The sequence below is a fragment of the Triturus cristatus genome, chromosome 10, assembly GCF_964204655.1.
Source record: "Triturus cristatus chromosome 10, aTriCri1.1, whole genome shotgun sequence".
Taxonomy (NCBI): domain Eukaryota; kingdom Metazoa; phylum Chordata; class Amphibia; order Caudata; family Salamandridae; genus Triturus; species Triturus cristatus.
In genome coordinates this window covers 676,776,415-676,796,383 of record NC_140593.1, presented here as the reverse complement: position 1 = coordinate 676,796,383, position 19,969 = coordinate 676,776,415, and the positions used below count along the sequence as shown (strand labels likewise).

The 19,969-nt window shown below is 46.3% G+C and overlaps 1 protein-coding gene across 2 annotated transcripts in view; it reads right to left on the bottom strand.

The window, feature by feature from the left end:
* Window positions 1–19,969, bottom strand: part of IFT140 (intraflagellar transport 140) — a 1,808,590-nt gene that overhangs the window by 1,084,044 nt on the left and 704,577 nt on the right. For both annotated transcript variants that reach the window (XM_085628169.1, XM_085628168.1), the window contains exon 12: window positions 5,417–5,508. In XM_085628169.1, coding sequence (XP_085484295.1) covers window positions 5,417–5,508 — 92 coding nt within the window. The remainder of the gene's footprint in view (window positions 1–5,416; window positions 5,509–19,969) is intronic.

Genomic DNA, 19,969 nt, shown 5'->3' with positions numbered 1-19,969 from the left:
TCCATTTTAAAATGATGCAAACATTATAACCACCAACAAAGAGGCAGACAATTCCAAAAGAATCTAAGTCACTAAAGCTATGCAAGTTTGTTTTGCTTTCTATGTTTACCCGCAAGAGGCAAAGAGGGCTTCTCGAAATGAAAATAGAACCAGATGTGTACTCCAAGAACACAGGTGTTTCCCAGTGTGATTAAGGGGTGCGGCCTTCACACTGGCTCCCAGTACTGTTCCATCCGCGAATTCCTCTCCCAAACAAAATTAACTAAATCTGTGTTGCATTTGTGGTAAACAATTGTAACATGCTCAAAGCCTTGAAATAACATTCATTTGTCATGTGGGTCAGTGAGTGACATGCAAAGGCACATATATTAAAAGGCTTTAACTAAGAATCTCTAGAAGCAAACAATATGAGACAGAGCTCAGTAAGAAAACCATGCTGATTTATTGGCATGACAGTATTGTTGCACAGAACTAGAAAAACCAAATTAAATGTGCCCAGTCATAGCCTCAGTAGAGATAGGTTTTGCCACAATGTAAAGTTGGACAGTGCACAGCTGGCTACCTCTGGTGTCACCTGGGAGGTATGTTTAACGTATTTCCATTGCATGAGGTGGGGATGAGATCTTACAAGTTTTCATAGGTGGGGAGGAGAAAGACAACTAGGTTCCAACGGGGAGGTGGGGGCACTTAACATGGGATAGACCTATCAATTAATAAACAAAAAGAACTAACATACCAGTAGGGCTTCTGTGACACAACAAATACTAGAGAAACACCATGCTGGGAGACCCCCCCCCTCTCAACCCCTCAAAGGGTAGCAAAGTATGCATGGTGTAATTCACCCTCGGAGAGCCCCACTTAAGATGTATGTGCAACAAAAAGAGGTATAAAACAATGGTCTCGGCAATATTATAGGTAGAGCTATTGGTATTGCTCATTATTTTTTAATCATTTTTGTATCCCTAAATAAATGGCATTGTCATTTCTATTGGCATTAGCTTTTTTTTGCATATGTGATACCTATTGCCACAGCAATCTTGTACGAAAAGTCAAGTTAAAGAAACACATTTTCATTTTGGATTTAACGCACCCCTAGTCACACGATATTAGAGTTCAATTGTTTCTGAGTAGTGGCATTCTATTAACCAAACATGTCAATGTTATAGGATTTAAAGTACAGAAGTTGGCACACTTATTTCCCACCAAAACATACTTTTAATCGGTTCCTCCACAAAATGTAGGCCCCACGTTGCTCTATCATGCGTAATCATAATACATCACCATGATAGGTGACCAGTACCAATCATAGAATTGGAAATCACACAACAAGGATTAATAAACAAAGTCTGATAATTATCCATAATGATGAAGAGCTGCCGAACCCATTTGAAAATACCATGAACTAACTGAAAAATATTTAACGAACATCAGGATCTTCAGCAGCAGTTTCTTTATTCATGGGTTCAAAATTAAAATTCATCATTAATAAAACACAAACCAAGCTTTAAAATAAAACTGAGCATCTTGTTAGCAGGCATTGGTTTTCGCTCGCATGACAGGAACTCTCATCTCTCCGCTCTCGCTTCTGAGCGAACTCTCATTACACCTGCTTATGTTTGTTATAGGCAGAGTTAGACAATGACACGCAATATGAAGTCATCGACACATAATAGCTGAATAAAACGCACGTATTAACCAATTGCCACACACAAGAAGAATTTAGCTGACGGGCAAGTTTCCACGCGGAAATGTATTATGTCCATGCAGGGTAGCAAATAGTCCTAAAAGGTAAATAAAATACCCAGGAAACCATACTTGACTATATCCTAAACACGAATCAGAAATCATTTTCAGATTAAAACGTTGAGCCTACTGCTAGAAATAGAACAACTAAATAATGCATCCTTATGTTAATTTAAAATCCTTTTCAAGTTTCCAAACAAAAAAATAAGGACACCCTTAGTTGTCAGAAGCGCCCATTGATTTGGCATGATGATTGCTGTATGATTTTATTTATTTCCAACTACAATAGGGCAGCATAGAAGATCCATCCTGGACAGCATTTGAAGGTAACTCCTATACTGTTGCTAAACTTATTTTTCTCTCTCTCTACACGTACAACTCTCTGTCCAGATCTGATATTTAAACTGTGATCCATACAATTTTAAGAGTGGCACTGATTTAATAAAACAATCGACAAAATTATGAATTAGGATCCCTAAGAAACAGGTAGACAGGGCTAAATAAATGACTTGGCCCTATGTGACAAACATCTGGATTGCAGAACCTCTATGGTTAGTCACTCCAGCCACACACGTGGTGTTTTTCACATACGTTTTATCCACTGTCATTTGCTTAATCAATTTCAAACACCCCACCTTTAGCACTCATCCAGCACTTGCACCTTTAATTTTAAGTATCTAGCCAAACCATTCTCTCCTCCCCAAAACAGCTAAAGTTTCAACAGCCCATTGACCCCACTAATTATTAAAATGTTTACCCTACGCACAAACACTCACCAGGCTCAATCATACTTCTCCACACATTCCAAACCCCGGATCCCTTCAATTACGTCAAAATAGTGGTGATATCAACCCCCAGCGCCTTGTCCGTAACAGCAGCCCACCTTGCCAAAAGCATTAACAACTAGGTTCTCACGCTCCAAAGCTTCTATGCCTCCCACTGGCCTGATTTGTAGGTTTCTGCCTCGTCATTTTTCCATGAGATCTCCCTCATCCATTTTAAGATGCAAATTTGAAGAAAGCCCTTGAAGTACACCATAGAACTAGAAGTCTCAATCCCAAACATGAGTTGCGTTCCTGGTACTTCTGGCCTATCGCAGACATGCAACTCCAGGTCTTCCCCCGGTGAATGTTTTTTATCCATCATAAAGTATGTGCCATTCATTAAGCAATACTCCCTAACCCAATCAGTTCATGTACATGCCAACTGACCAGTCCTCATGTTCTACATTTGGTTGCTGTTGTACAGCGTTTCTTGTTGAGATGCGCTATTTCTGACAAAAAAACATGCTGCCTCCTGATTTACAAATATTGGTTTTGCTCTCCTACGTCAAAGTGTTATACCACGTTACGGTTTTGTTACTTTTGCTGAGGTTTAGGGTCATGGCCACTTCCAAGAAGCAGTATTTTCCAGGCCTGGCACCCTTTATAACTTTCATACCCTAGTTGAGGAATATGACAGTTGTCAAATTCCTTCTGCCCTCTGCTTACCGTTTTGAGACCCAATACATGGGGCATGTGATCTACGTTGTACACTATTTTACTGCACATTTCTAGACCTTGTCTGTTTTATCTCAATTACCAAACGCAGCAAAACGCAGCATAACACAGGCAAAGCAATGGGGTAACCACTTCCTTCTTCACTCGATGAAGTCTCTCCCTGATGTATTCCTCTCCCACATCATTGGCCTTCAGAAATGGATCAGCGTGCTTTCTGAACACTAACGCACTAACCCCTCTATAAAATGCAATCGTATTTCTTCATGCCTATCCATTTGTGTGTCAAATATGCATCACCTTACAAAAAAACAACAGACGCCCATGAAGTACACCAAATTGACCGGGGATAAAAACGGATTACTCAGCTTCCTCTCAAGGTCCAGGTTGGTATCAATAACAGCAGCCAGGGTCGGGCATTTAAACTGCTATCTATTTACAACCACCCAAACACTGAGTTGACAGTTCAACGGCAGCATAAATCTGTGAGGCTGCAAGCCCAAAGGAAACATCAACAGAACCGTGTTTGCCTGCTATCAAATCACCGATTAACCCTCCTCTCCCCCGAGCATTAACCCTGAAAGGTGGGCCCAGGAAGGTGGGTACCTCCATGGAAACCTCAAGAAGATTCTGGACAAAACAGCACAAACAATAAGGAGCAGGCAGGGGCGAATAATGAAGCTAATCAATAAAAGCACTGCAAAATACCCATCTTCCTGCGGCAGTGTGAGCTTTCTTCGCAGTTTTAGCAGCAGCCATTCGAGGCCAGAAGTGTTTCTACCACCGAACTCGTGCTCCTAGAGGGAAAAGCTTACCCACTCCCCGTAAAATGAGGACAGGCCGGTTTAGCTGTGCATGAGGCACAGGACAGGAAGAACAATGAACTGCTGAGCACAGTGTTATGCGCCCCTGAAATCCCTCGGCCCCTGCCCCCCGGAGTGACGTGGGGGTGTCCAAGTTGTCCCGGAGCAGGCACTGATCTCAGGCCGAAAACGATGGGCAGCGAAGGAAATACAGAGAAGGTTCAGGAGAAAACAAGTACTGGCAAAACTGTTGCCTTACCTGGCGAGAGCCATGAACACCGCTGCTGCCTTTCTCCGAGGCGAAGCAGAAATGCCTCGGAGAAAGGCAGCGGCGGTTTCGGATTCGGGGGCCGAGATCGCCGAGACCTAAAAATGGCGGATGGAAGCTTCCAAACTTTTTCGGATTAGAGGGCGTGTTCCTGCTGTTCTAAAAAGGCGTGGCTAAAAAGTGGAAAGAACAGCACGGAACACGCCCCCGAATCGGAAAAAGACGGAGCCTATTTGGAGGGACGGCTCTCTCCTCCAATGGCTGGCCTCCGTTTAGGAAGCCAGCCAATGGAGGAGAGGCAAAAAGAGAGGCGGGCTAAAGAGCCACTGTCAGAAACATAAGATCTCCGGACTTCCGGTTCTGCCTTCGGCAGACCGGACGGTTCTCGACCTAAAAAGTTGCAACCTACACCAAATGCAATACCCACAAAGCACTGTTACACAGCTCGCACAATAATGCTAATGATCACTAGTATTCGACAAGTGTTGTGGTGTCTAACACAGGCCAGCTTATTTTACAGTTGTGGTATTGTTAATTTACATGGGTACATTCTTTGTGATGGCCGGTGTCAAATTCATTATGAAAAGGTAGATAAGCTGCTTGTCCTTGAAATAGTGCTGTAGTGTGTGCATAGTACGGCACCAAATAACACTCTGTCAAACCCTATAATTCGAATGTCATCCTCCTCAGACATGTTGTACATGATGCAAAAACCAATAAAATATGCTGAAAAACGTTGTAAAAAAGTTTTCAGGGTTTTTCAAATGGAGGTGAGCAATTTTAAGTTTGAAATGTCTGCACACGAAAGTATTATTTACAAATACAGAACTGCAATGGATGAAAATGTTTCAGTCTTTCCAAAGGTATAACAGCTGAAAACCCAATTCCTTATTAAAAGGCATCAGTGAATGCAGACTGTTTATGCACAATGTGGAAGTACATATTACAGCAACTGAGAATAAATTACCACTTGCACAGCCAGACTCCACTCAGTTACACACTGATGAACTGTCTTATTGAGATACTTTCTCCCACTTGCCTTTATCTTTTACATTCTAAACATTTGATTTTACAGGGTAGGACATACCTAATTTCCCAGATCTCACCTGTAGAGTGCGGACCTGCACCCGGTTCGGCTCCACTGTGTAAATGTTTTCTTCATGCATTGCAAGCACTGGAGACTCACAGGAAAAGGAGCCTAGAAAAACACAGGGAGACAACACAATAAGGATGAAAGACAACCATCACAGTACATAAATGACTGCAATGTGAGTTTATCAGATCCACCATTTGAATACTGAGCAATCAGTAGTTTCAAACAGATAAAACAATGGTGAGAATGGAAACACTCTTTTTAAGAAAACCTAAATCAGGGGCGGGGAATCCCTATCACCTGACGGCAAGGCCACATGGTAAATCAAGGACACATTTAAATGTTTATTTTGTTGACAGGACAAGTAAACTAAACCCCTGAGCATAAACCCTTTGTTCGCCAATCTACAGTGTGTACAATATGGTTGTGAGAAAGAGGATTTTCTGACTTTGAGGAATATATGCATCCAGATGTATATGATGTTCAAAGTTGTATATAAAGTTCATATATATGATTCATTAAGGCAAAATCTTGAATGTTAGGGTGGGAGCTCCAAGGAAATGCAGTGGGCAGTAAACTCCGCTTGCATCATCAACAGTATCCAATACAAAAAACCATATGCACGTATTTGCAAAACGAACCAATTTGTGGCTATTTGCAATGCCACCAGAATACTGTTTGATTATATGCAAATTCACGCAATAGAATGAAAGCGAGGTTGGCAAAAAAAATTCAGTTTAAAATTCACCCACATAATATTTTCACTGTGGAAAAAATGGAAGAAACTCATAGGCTGCTTAGCTAAACTATTGCTCAATTTAAAAGGATAACTATAAATAACTTTTCTCTATAGTGTAAAATAATGAAATGGGTATGATATGTCAACATTTTCTAAAAATAATAACGGAGGATTCTTGATAAAAACCATTAATGGAGTATTATGGGTAACATGTAAAAAAATAGGGGCCTCATTCATAATGAAAACCACAAAAGTGCTCCCTCTGTTCTGGAATCTGGCATTGATTCAGATGTACAACTTTCAGGACTTCACATAACAAACATTTATGAATTCCATTTTGGCATGATCAAATATACACATGTTAATTTGTTCAAATTCACTTGTTAAAACCTTTTTCTCTTTTTTACTCAAATTAGAAAATATTTTCCTCTAGATAAAAATATTTTCTCTAAACCCCAAACTTTTGTTTTTGGATATGGGGATCTTTTCTTAGCCAGGAAAACATTTTACCCCTTCACATGCCAGGAGTATATTTTCAACCTTTTTCAGGTTGGGAATGGGTTAGTGGGAGTTGGTGAAAGTCCTTAAATACGACTCATGGTAGTATGAAGATTTTCTTGCAAGTAAATCCTTTCATGAGTGCAAAACCAACTTTTGTGCAATCTTTTTTTTTTTGAAATCTTTTTATTAGGTTATTCAACAAAACAGAAAGTAAAAACCACTCTTTCAGTGTAAGGCTTAGGACAAAGCAGATTTGAATATATCTTGGCAATTCAGCACATGCAGCACAGAGATAGATATGCAAGCAAAGGACCAAACACATTAGTCTCCATCCCCAATCAATGTGCGAGATGGGGCAGCTAGTCATGGTCGCTGAGGTCAGATTCTGGTGCATCGGGTGGGGGCTCACAGATGTTCCCTCTATACACATTCCAGCCACCCCACACCTGGGACCATTTCTTGGGGCACCCTCTGTGTACATATACCGCTTTTTCAGTCACCATTACAAGGTCCATGTCTCGGATCCAGTGCGCCAGGGTCGGTGCCTGTCCCGATCCCCATCGCTGGGCTATGTTACGTTTTGCGAGCATGAGCCCCAGTGTCACCCAGAGCTGGGCCATTCTTACGTGGTCGGTCTGCTCCCAGACGTTAAGAAGGCAGAGCCGAGGTTCGGGCAGGGTGGGGATTTTGGTCACTTGGGAGAGAGTACAAACACCCCCTTCCAGTAAAGCGCTATGATGGGGCAGTCCCATAGGGTGTGGAGGAAGGTTCCTTCGTGGCCGCAGTTCCTGAGGCATAGTGGGGAGTCCGTCCGATGTAGTTTGAATAGAAGTGTACGGGTATAGTATGTGCGGTGCAGAATTTTAAGCTGGACTAGCCTTAATTTGGACGATATGCCCACCTCCCTGGGGGATGACAGCGCGGCCTGCCAGTCAGTATCGTCAAAGTCTCCAAGTTCTGCCTCCCATTTCCTTTTAAGGACCAAAAAGGGGTCAGGGCGATTATTGATTATTTTCCGGTATGTTAGGGACGTCGCTTTTTGGATCAGATGTTCAGTGAGGAGCCGGTCCTCCAAGGGTGATGACTCAGGGAGCCGAGTCCCGGGTGGAATCGCCGTCCGGAGTGCATGGTGAATTTGCATATAGCGGAAATGTTCGGTGTTAGCCAAATCGTATTCTGCCTGGAGTTGGGAAAAGGTGATCACCTCTCCCCGTCGCCAAAGGTCCCCTACCCTAGAAATGCCAATAAGATCCCACTGATGGAATCCCTTGGTGGTACGCAGCAGCCCAAGCAATTTAGCTTCCCATAGTGGCGTTGCCTGGGTGATCCTACCCGCCCAACCCATCGCACGCTGTGCCGCAAACCATATCTGAAGGGTGTGTGCTGCAGGCCCTGCCTGGACACGACCTCTTCTAGGGTTATAGAGGGCTCCTAGCACCCCCCCCGGAGCAAGCAGTTGCCTATCCATACGGTAGGCGGGGTCGTCGCTTGGTACATGGAGCCACTGATTTATGATCATGAGGTGCGAGGCCCAGTAGTAGGTTTTAATATCTGGGAGGGCTATACCCCCGTCGTACCAGCCAGTGGTGAGCTTATGGAGCGCAATCCGAGGTGCCCTGTCCTCCCAAAGGAGACGGGTGATCTCCGCATTCACAGCCGTGAAATAAGAGGGCGCCACCGGGAAGGGAGTATTCTGTAGCGCATAGAGGAATCTAGGGAGAGCGAGCATCTTAAAGAGCGAGGCCCTCCCAAGCAAGGTCAGGGGCAGGGCTCGCCAGTGCTTGACATCGGTACGAAGCCGTTGGAGGGGCTTCATTAGGTTTTCGGCCACAAATTTATCCCGGTCTGTAGTGACATATATCCCTAGGTATTTGAATCCCTCCCGGGCCACGAGAATATTGCATCCCCTCGGGGGCCGAGGCGGGGAGCCTTGGAGCATATATAAAATGGATTTCTCCCAGTTGATTTCGTAGCCCGACCGTCGCCCGTATGACTCACAGATGTCGAGGAGACAGGCGATAGAGCGCGCAGGCGAGGCCAGATAGAGTAGTACATCGTCTGCATAAAGGGAGATCCGATCCTCCCAGTCTGGCCTCCATTTGAGGCCACGGATCACCGGATCCTGGCGCACCCATGCCGCCAAGGGCTCGAGAGCCATGGCAAAGAGGAGAGGGGAAAGGGGGCATCCCTGCCTTGTCCCCCGCCCCAGAGGGAAGGGGTCAGAGACACGGCCGTTTACCACCACTTGCGCAAGCGGCTGGGTGTACAGAAGCTGGATCCACGCGCAGATCTTGGGGCCCAGCCCCATGTGGCGGAGAACGGCGAACAGGAAAGGCCACTCCACCCTGTCAAACGCCATCCGAGCATCTAACGAGAGTATGGCCGCATCCTCCTCTATTGTGGAGCGGCAAGCAAGAATGCTATGCAGACGCCGTAGGTTTAGAGCGGTGTTCCGGTGCGGCATGAAGCCTGACTGGTCAGGGTGGATTAGGGTGGAGAGGTAGGGCTGCAGTCGTGTTGCCAGCAACTTTGCCAGGATCTTAGCCTCGGCGTTGAGCAGCGAAATCGGGCGATAAGAGGAGCACTCGTGCGCCGGTTTGTTGGGTTTCGGGATCGCGACTATTGTAGCCATCCTCTGATCCAGGGGGAGGGTCCCCCTAGATAGACAGTCCCTAAACATGGCCCGCAGGTGCGGGACTACTAGGGAGGAGTTGTGCTTATAGAACTCGATCGGGAGCCCGTTGGGCCCCAGCGCCTTCCCTGTGCGAAGGGACAGGATTGCCAGTGTTATCTCGTCGTCTGTCAGGTCCGCCTCGAGGGCCTCTGTTTCGGAGGAAGTCAATCGCGGCATCGCGATGTCCCGAAGGAATAGCTCATTTTCTGCCACGGTAGAGGAGGCTTCAGGCGTATAAACGGATTGGTAGTGGGCCGCGAACGCCTCCGCTATGCGCTGAGGGTCCGAAGTAAATTCCCCCTCGTCGAGCCGGATCCGAGCCACCCATCGCGACGCTCGGTCCCCCTTCTCAAGCCATGCAAGCAGTTTTCCCGCCTTGTCCCCAAGTTCATAGACTGTGTGTTGGGTTGCTACCCGCCGAGCCCGCGCTGCCTCCCATAGATGGGACCTATATTCCTGCTGCGCCATGCGGAGTGTATGCGCCGAATCCTCATCCCCTTGTAGTGTATGGGACGTTTCGGCCTCGGTTACCGAACGCTCCAGCTTTAGCACCGCCTGCCGCTGGGTGTTCTTGTGCTCAGAGATGACGGAGATGGCCTGCCCACGGAGGACAGTTTTGAAGGCTTCCCAGAGGGTTGCTGAGCTTCTGACGGAGTCAGCATTTTCGGCGAAATAGTGCTTGGTCGCGGTTTTGAGGGCCTTATTGATTTTAGGGATTTTGAGGTACCCGGGATGGACCGGAAACATAGTGCGTTTACACGGGTCGTTGGTCGCAAACGTTACAACCACAGGCGAGTGATCCGAGATACCCCTGGGGAGGTGCGACACCTCGGTCACCCCAGTGAACCCGGCAGGCGAAGTGAAGATGTAGTCTATGCGTGAAAGGGTGCGGTGTGCGCCAGAAAGAAAGGTGTATTGTCGCTCATTGGGCCTATATTCTCTCCAGGTGTCCACCAGGCCTAGCGCGGCAGTGAATTCGGTAAGAATGGAGGTGTCCCCCCCGTGTGCCCTGTGTGACGACCTGTCAAGTGTATGATCCATGGTTGCATTGAAGTCCCCACCTATGATAAGTTCCCCATGCGGGAGCGCCAACAGGAATTCACCCAGTGCCCTAAAGGAGACCTGGTGCAGTGTAGGGGGGATGTAGACGGTCACTAGGTTGTACACCTTCCCCTCCCATTGGCAGGTGAGTGCTGCAAAGCGGCCATAATCGTCCCTACGGGAGTCTAGAAGGATTAGGGGGAAACGTTTGTTAATCAGTATGCCTACCCCTCTGGAACCTGTCGTGAACTCTGAGTGTGTCGCCATCTTGAATCCCAGCCTATCCAGGGCCTTGGTGGCAGAACCCACCAGGTGCGTTTCTTGTAAGAGTGCCACCGCGGGCCCCCTACGCTTGAGGTATTGAATCACCAGCCCACGTTTGATCTTGTCCCCTAAACCATTGACGTTCCAGGAGAGGACCGCAAAGGAGGGACGTCGCTGCTGCGTAGGGACGCCGGGCATTGTGTCAGTGGTCACGTGGGGAGAGCTGTGTGATGCCATCTTCAGGGAGGGATATAGAGATTGTCCACTGCAGTATTCCACCCCTGTGCCCCTGTGCTCGCCTAGTCAACCTGAAGTGCCCGTGAGTGGTAGGTGAACCTGAACTAAAACACAAAACAACATAACAGCAAATTCCCCTTCCCTCCTCCCCCCTCCCTGCCTCCCTGCCATGCGGATTTAAAACTACCCGCCACCCCAACTCAGCAGAGTGCTTAGTTCCCATAAACTGGTTACGTGCGTGTGGGGGGAAAACCGCTCACTGTTCAGCTGCCGATCCCCACACCGGATGCTTGTCCCTTCAAGCAGTCAAATGTCCGATACTGGCCGGGGGCCCCGAGTTCGTAGCCTCCTGCAAAGTTAAGGCCCCACTGGGCCGTCTGGAGCATCTAGGCCGCAGATCGCCGGGTGACAGCAAGTCCGATCGTCTCCATACCTTCATGTTTCACGGCGTTCCATCTCCTGCCCCCGACTCCTCGACACCCAAGTCCCCGGGAGAGGTTAAGAGGCCGCCAGGGGCATGCTCCCCCCTGCCCCTTGATTTAGCAGGACGCCATTCTTCCAGCCACTCCGAGGCCTCCGCCGGCGATGTAAAGAACCAAGTGCGCCCCTCCGCCTCCACTCGGAGCTTTGCAGGGAATAACATCGAGTATTTAAGCTCTCGAGAGCGGAGGTCCGCCTTGACCGCCATAAAGTCTCTCCGCTGTCGCACCACCGTGGCTGTATAGTCCGGATATAGGGTGACCGTACTGTTCCCCACCCGCAGTGGGGGGGCCGTACGCGCCGCCTGGAGAATTGCATCGCGGTCACGGAAGTTGAAAATGCGGGCCAGAATAGGGCGCGGGGGGGCCCCCGGCCGAGGCCTCCCGCCCGGTACCCGGTGGGCCCGTTCCACCGAGAAGAACTTGGAGAGCCCACGAGGCTGGAGCTGGTCGGTAATCAGTTTTTCCACGAAGAGGTCTAATGCCGGGCCGCGTTCACTCTCCGGCACACCAACGACCCGCACGTTGTTGCGTCGGGACCGTCCTTCCTGGTCCTCCAGTTTGGCCAGCAATTGCTTTTGCGTCAGTTCCAGGGTTTGTATGCGCTTGTGGTGGTCTGCCGAGTCCTGCGTGAGGGTCTCCGCGGTGGCCTCGACCTCTTTAAGTCTTGAGTTGATTTTGGCGACATCTGCTCGGAGTAGCGCCACATCCGTGGAGATCGTACCGATGGAAGCCTGCATCTGCGTCAATGTGGCCATGACGTCCGCCAAGGTAAACTCCACAGGTTTGTCGGAGGGGGGGGACACTTTTGTGCAATCTTAAAGCTGCAAAGAGTTTTGAGAATCGGACCCATAACATTTTACTCAGACAAGACTTTGTGGAGATCATCTAGTTTTAATATCAAAACCAGTCATTAGTCTATTTCTGAGTTTGTGCTCACAAATATGGCAAGCAAAGAACCGGGGTATAGTGAATAGAAGTGATTTGCCCAAAATCTAACAATGTGCTCAAGTGGAGAGTTTCAGATAGAGTGACTTTATTAATCCTCAAATGGCAGCAAGGCACTGAACCACAAATACAATCTGGTTTCAGGTAAAGCAACATTTAGTGAAATCAAGTGAATGCTTAAATGTAAATTCGACAAGGCATTTCACAAGATGCTTCCTTTGAAATTAAAGCAATGGTAAATTTGGAAAAATGGTATACCACGAACTCCACTACAATTGGAACTCCAGCATAACAAAAGAGCTAGTTTATTCAAAGCCCTACTGTGATCAAAAAGCTGGCCGTTCATAAACAGTGTCTGAATAATCAAGGTGACAGAAATGGAACTCTGGTGTATTCAGCATTAGGTATAATCAGAAGAGTTGCACAATAAAAAAACCTTGCTAGAATCCAAAGCCTGGCATAACATGAACCTTGGCGGCATCGGAAAGGATATTATCAGAGCTCTGATATCAAAATGGCATAATTTGTCAACTCACAGACTGGCATGAAATGGGACAAGATGATTTTCATGCCGGGCAAGTAGATGGATTTAAACCCTTGGACAAGTAAATAGTTTATAAAATTCCATACCTATGCTAACTTCTGTACCCACAGACAATTATATTAGAAGGGGCTTCAAGTATAGCATATTATCATTTCTAAGTGAAAGAACAACAAAAAGGATTTGCTAATTTAAGCACCAGTTTTAACATGGTAGCTATGCTGCGAAGAGAAATTACAATCTGGGCATGGCTTAGAGTCGATTAGAAGGTACTGTATTCAAACATGTGCCTACACATGCCATATTCCTCTCAAAGGAACTACAGTCTGATTTTATTAATTTCAGGAGCATGCCCTGGTTCAAAGGGACTACATTATGAAAATAAACCTTTTTATTAGAAAGGACCATGTTCTGAACTTTTAACATCCTTCAAAAGGAAAAACTTTAGTCTGAACAAACTAACATTACACTTTGAACATACAAACATTCCTATCACTGGTTCTAACCACTAGACAAGATAGCTTTTCCCACCAGGAGGAGACAGTCTGAATATAAAACAAATTCACTACAGCAAGTACACCAGCTGGAGATCCCTGTCGCAATTTTGCTGTTATCAATTCCTGACAAAGAACTGTGTGGCCAAATAATCATTACTGGCCTCGCATGCCTTTTATCAATGGGAAAAACATTAACAGCTTCAAGTCTCTGATCCTCAGCTCCAAAGTGAGAACCGGGGGACTGCCATTTAAACAATAAAAAGTTAAGGGAGGATTTACCACACAAATGGATCACCACCTGACCTTAAGTGCTGTAACTGAGCTCATTGCTACTCACGTGTACCCGCTTCTTCTTCTAGACTAGACTAGATTGTCGAATTATACTTCTACCAATATGCTACCCTCCAATCCCATCATATTACACTACTTTCAGCCCCAGCCCATCTGCGGGAACCTAAAATTCTTCTCATCTATGTCTCACATCGTTTTGGCGTAATACCCATTTGCCATAAAGAAAAGATGCCTCTCTGTAATCATAGTTCTCATTCAGGGCAATTTCCAGTCAAATCCTTAGCACTAAACTGTTCAGCCCATGTTTGCGATCCTGGATGAAGTTACAAAACAAAAATATATTTTTTTCCCTAGCAAAGCCATAATTTTCATATAAAAAACAAATCTGACAGACTATTGAAGGCAATATTTGACAATTTATATTTATCTTTCCTTAAAAAAACTATTCTAAAATAAAACTTGCTAACTAAAGAATAGTGGCAAGAAAATGTCATCCACAAATCTATTTTAATAGAAATGTGGGAAAAAATAAGTCAATGCAGCTAGCTAACCTCAGCCTAAACAGGCTTAAAAACTCGCACAGCTGCTTCAAGATGGAAACAAATTCCACCAGTATCCTATCAAGCCATGTCAGTGACAGTGCTCCAGTTGTTTTTGATTTGATACTTAGGATCCTGTCTCTTGTGCAACAATTTCTATTTCTCCACCAGGGAGGTGGGCGTATTGCTTATGATTTCAATGGAAATTCCCCCTAAAGGAGAATAGAATTGCAGGTAAGCAACTCTCACATCTCCTTCAGATGATCTCCACTGATAAGCATAAGCAATATAATAGTAAACACTTAGGATAAAGGAGGGATGGGCATCCAACACTTAAAGGCCTATAGTCTGGCGGGACAGCTGCAGTAACTTTCCTACTGGCTGGTCAGACTAAACCTCACAGAGAGAAAGGATACACAAATACCACGATCAACCAGGGACAACTGCACAAATTGATTTGTCTGGGCTCTGTTTCACCCCGTTCTAGTGCTCGCCTGTTGCGTACGGCCCTCGCATATCGGAGGGTGGCCCTGCGTTATACTGCCCCTTCGGTACCTTTTGTCCTGAATATCCCTTTGTGTGGTCTCCCGCATCTTCAGGCACCCGAACTGCAAAAAGACTGCCTCCTAGGGAGCAAGGGGAAGTGACAACAGTTGGAACGTTATTTGCAGACAGACTTCTTCTTTCGCACTTGGATTTTACGCAAAATTATAAACTACCAGAAACCCTATTTCTGACACACAACAGTATTACTCAATATATTCATCAGCACTAGGCGCCAGAAGGTGTTGAATCAGATACCCATGAGATGACACAAACGATGCACACCATGGGTCACGTTATTAAAATTTTTTTGCGCCCTAGACTGTATGTTTGGATATAAACAACATCAGCATTTGGACATCAGTATCCTTATCCAGGACCACCAATCCCCAAGTTCAGAGCCCACCCACATAGTCCTATTTGGAAGAGAGCCCTTAGTGTCCCCTATACGCCACCCATTGACCCCAGACTTTTTCCCATTTCCGTGGGCAAGCCCAACTTTGGAATACCACTTTTTTGGCTGCACAGCACCAATCAAGGTCTGACTTCCAATCCACCACCTGCAGGGGCCGTACCGCCCCCCAGGCCCTGGCTATATTCATTTTTGCTACCACAGTCGCAACCATTTCTTAAGATATGTCGGCCATGTTTCTTCCCCAGTCACTCACAATATGTGCCATTTAACCACCAGTGGAATCGTCTGGCCCACTACTTCAGACAAAACCCATGTTATCCCTCCCAGTACTGCTGGATTTCTGGACAGGCTCACAGAGTGTAGAAAAAATCCCCACTTCCTGACAGCCCCTGACACACTGGTCTATGTCGCAGTGGGCCAGTCGGTGTATGATGACTTTAGAGGAGTATGATCTGTGAAGGATACAAAGTTGTATTAGGCGGAAATTTGCCCTTATGGGCACTTCCCTGGGTCTCTGGAGTGCCACCAGCCAATCATCATACTCCACTATTCCCATGTCTGCCTCCCATGCCTCTAGTAAGGCGCCCAGTGGGTCAGTGCGTTATTTATAATCTTTCAATATATTAAGGAGGTGGATTGATCAGGCGCTGGGTCTAGCAAATGTCTGTCATCTAGGGGTGTGTATCCTGGGAGTTGGGCCACCTTGAAGGATGTGGGCCCTAAGTAAATGCCCAAATTGGAGATAACGGAACTTCTCGGACGTGGACATCTAATATTCTGCTTGTAAATCCTCAAAGGAGATTATGGCCTGACCCCTCCAGACATCCCCAAAGTGGTCTATCCCAGGCAGGCTCGATTTACTGCATCTGTTCAGATTCCCCACCTCCCTTAGGAGATCACTATCCAATAATGGAGTCCTCCCCTTCATCCTGTCTACCCATCAGAAGAATTGTGTGGGCTCTTGCCAGACGCGGACAACTGTTTGTGTGTGGCGGCAATTGTTGTTCTAGCCGTTTGCGGTATAACACTGCTGGGTACCCCCGTCGTCCCATCGTGTGACGATCCACCCTCTATGCTGGTTCCTACTGTCCTGTTAACACCCAATCATTAATTGCGACCAACTGGACTGCCCAATAGTACTTTCCAATAGCAGGGATTGCCAGGCTCCCATCAAATACCCCTCTCTGCAATTTATGGAGGGCTATCCTGGAGCTGCCTCTATCCCATAAAAGCTTTCGTAGTTCACTATCCACTTTATGGAAAAAATCTACCAGTATTTTGCATGGAGTGTTCTGCAAGACATATAATAGATGAGACAAGGTCATCGTTTTGAACAAGACAGCCCTTCCTATCAGGGACACCGGCAGTCGTCTTCAGTGTGCTACATCCCTGAGCAGCCTGTCCAGTTGCGGGAGTAGATTATCTGCCATGAACTCATATCTCATATTCCTGGATATCAATACACCAAGGTATTTAAACTTTTCCTTTCCTAAAGGTAAGGCCCGCTAGATGGGAGGGTCAGGACAACCCCCGACAGGGGGAACAACAGGGCTTTGTCCCAATTGATCTGATACCCAGAATAGCGGTCATACAGTACATAAAGAGACAGGCACCGGATATAGTGTTATTTCAAGAGACCCACCTTAAGGGTCACCACTGTAAGACCTTAGACACATATGGCTACATTATGTGGACGCAAGCAGGATATACGTCAGAATCATGAGGGGTAGGCATCCTCACCCATAAGTCAACACCCTACGTCCCAGGCAAAATTTGGTCAGACCCACTGGGACGATCCGTCGCCCAACCAGGAAGATGGGATGAACAAATATTGAACCTTGGCTCAGTCTACATTCCTCCCAGACTACAGCAAGTCACACACCCAAAGATAGCCATGCTGCTCCTGAAGCTCCTAGAAGGAATTCTGATATTGGGAGGTGACATCAAGGAGATGGCCTCAGAAGAGAAAGATAAAAATCCTTCAGGGAATGGGAAAAGAGGAAAAACACAACTTCACACTTTTCTGAATGCTCTGTATCTAACAGATATTTGGAGAGCGCATAACCCCCAGATACAACAACACACATTTATCATTATGGGGTGCATGGCAGCCTCTGACGGCTGGACTATCTCCTGACACAGCACACATCTCTATAAAAATTTGGCGGGGGCTAAGCACCTCACAAGAGGCATCTCGGATCAAGCACCGACCTGGTTAACATGGGCTAGGAACGCAGACAATGGGCTAGAAACTCCTGGTACCTCAAAAGTGAGGAGATTCTATATTGACTCCGACTTGGTATGGATAACTACTTCACCGAAAATGAGGGAACAGAGGCCTCCTCAACTAAGCTATGGGAGGCATATAAACAGCGATAAGGGGACAGGCTTTGTCCCTGATATTGTGGGAAAACACATAGAAATGAAGGTAATTCAATGATCTCGAAAAAGAAATAGAGAAATTAGAAAGGCACACTACCTCCCACACAGATTTGCACATTTCCCAAAGAATAGCACTGAAGCAACAGGAGTATAGAGACATTGCGGAAGAGGGAGCCAATGCTACCTACAACACGCCTCAACGAAGTAGGTAATTAGGCAAGCCAACCACTGGCTTGGATAGATCATAGGAAAAACTAGCCGACTGGGCCCTTGCAATCCAGGGTCTGAAGGGGGAGACCCACTTGTGCCATTCACATGACAGAAACACCATTGTGGAACAGTAATGAGCTGGGGGCCCTAGGAAACCTAAAGGGACCGGATAGGTAGGAAATAATAGGCATCTGGAAGCTAGGTGACCTCTGGGAGGGATGAGCTCCAGCACACCTACCACCTGTCCAAGACAGAAACATACCATTACCTCCTGGTAAGACATGCACTATGACTCATATTGCCAAGGGGATGGAGATCCTGGATGCCACACTGCTGGAAGAGGGAATGCCAATGGTGCCCCTCTCCTTCCCGTACTAGAAAATAGTAAATATCTCCCAAGGACATCTTCACCAGCTGAGAGAGACCTGAAGTCAAATCTGTGATCAGTTAAAGAGGGGGAGTGGGAAGATGCACTTCCGGGCCCTAGAGAGTTTGCGATATGGGCAGGGTTCCGCCTGGTGCAGCTTCATGTAATGCACAGGGCGTATTATGGAAGAACCACCCTACACAAGGTGGGGAGAACACCCGCCACAACATTCACATCATATGGGAATGCCCTGCAATACAAAAGTATTGGCAATCCATTCTGGGTAGCATCTCACAAACAAATGGGACCCAGATTGACAGATCGCAGAAACAAACCTTACTCAATATAATAGGCAAGGTCTCCATCACGTCTCACCAAACGACCTGGATAGCACTTGGTCTAGTGGTGGCAAAAAGAAACATAGCCAGAACATGCATGGGGAGGGGAATTGGTGTATGCTAGCAAAGAAAATAATCTACAAAAGCAGAGGCTGCCCCAGAATGTGAGAAAAAATATTGGCAGAGTGCAGAACAGTCGCCTGCTATTAAGGGCTTTTAAAGGACAACACGCTATAGTCCATCCAAACACGGGTTGCTGCCAACTATGTAATGCTGTGCTATCTTTCCTTTAATCTCTTTAGTTTTTGAAAATGCTAATAAAAACAAATTTAATACATGGAGAAAGTGAGAGAGCATGAAGAAGGTTGGACGCTTATCTAAAGTGATATGGAGAGGAAATACCCATCTACGCTATAAGATCTGACACAGGTGAGGATCTATACACACCATTGGAGATGAACAGGGCCTTCACAAATCACTACAGGAGGATGTATTCCATTCTAGATGAGCAGGGGGAAAACAGATATGTGTATCTAGCTGGGACTGTCATGCCAAGCCTGTCTGTGGCACAGAGAGGCAGACTGGAGAGCCGGATGCCCATAGAGGAGGGCAAGACACCGAAGTTGTATGCGTTGCCAAGTGGAGATCTATTTGCCTTAAAAAAGAAACATGGGTCCCTAAGCTAATGACCATGCATGAATATGCATTTCATAGAGAGAGCTTGCCAGACACCACTTGTGAGGTAACAATTGATTAACTGCCTAAAGCTGGGAGGGACCAGCTAGATGTGAAGTTTTATAGGCCGCTGTCACTGTTGAACTACAAATACAAATTATTGGCAAACACCATAGAACATAGACTAATAATGTGCACAAATGACATGATGCATGCACACCAGAGCAGTTTAATTCCGGGGAAAGGCACACACTTAAATCTGAGAAGAGTATTTTTTGTGCTTGACAAAGCGCCCTGCATGTGCCAGTTGTATATGGTGACTTTTATAAGTATCGAGAATGCCTTTAACACATTTGGGGCGGCCATTTCTTTTTTGCAGAGATCCAGAACGCGCAGATAGGGGGAAATATTATCAAATGAGCTCAACTACTGCCCAAGAACCCAATAACTGGGATTCGCATGAGCCACATATTTTTTAAATCATGGGTGATCCGAGTGGCAGACAGTGGTGTCCGCTCTTCCCTCGGTTGTTTGCCCTAGCAATGGAATCACTTACCTGTGTAAAATAGGAGAGCAGAATAGGATTGCCATGTGGTACAGATATGGTTTCCTTGTACACAGATGACACTCTCCTGAATCTCAGGGTGCCCAAGTGGAGTCCTCTGAGGGTAATAAGGTGTTGAGTGAGTTTGGGTTATACTGTGAAATGAGGGTAATTGGGGAAAATCCTGTTTGTTTACAGTTTTCACGGTGTGTGGCTCAGTTGATCTGCGGAGTACGTCCCTTAAATGGGAGCCAAATACCTTCAAGTTATATGGTGGTAAGGATTTATTATGGCAAATGTCTTTGGGAAAATCGTATCTGGAATTAGATTCTCCATTCCCT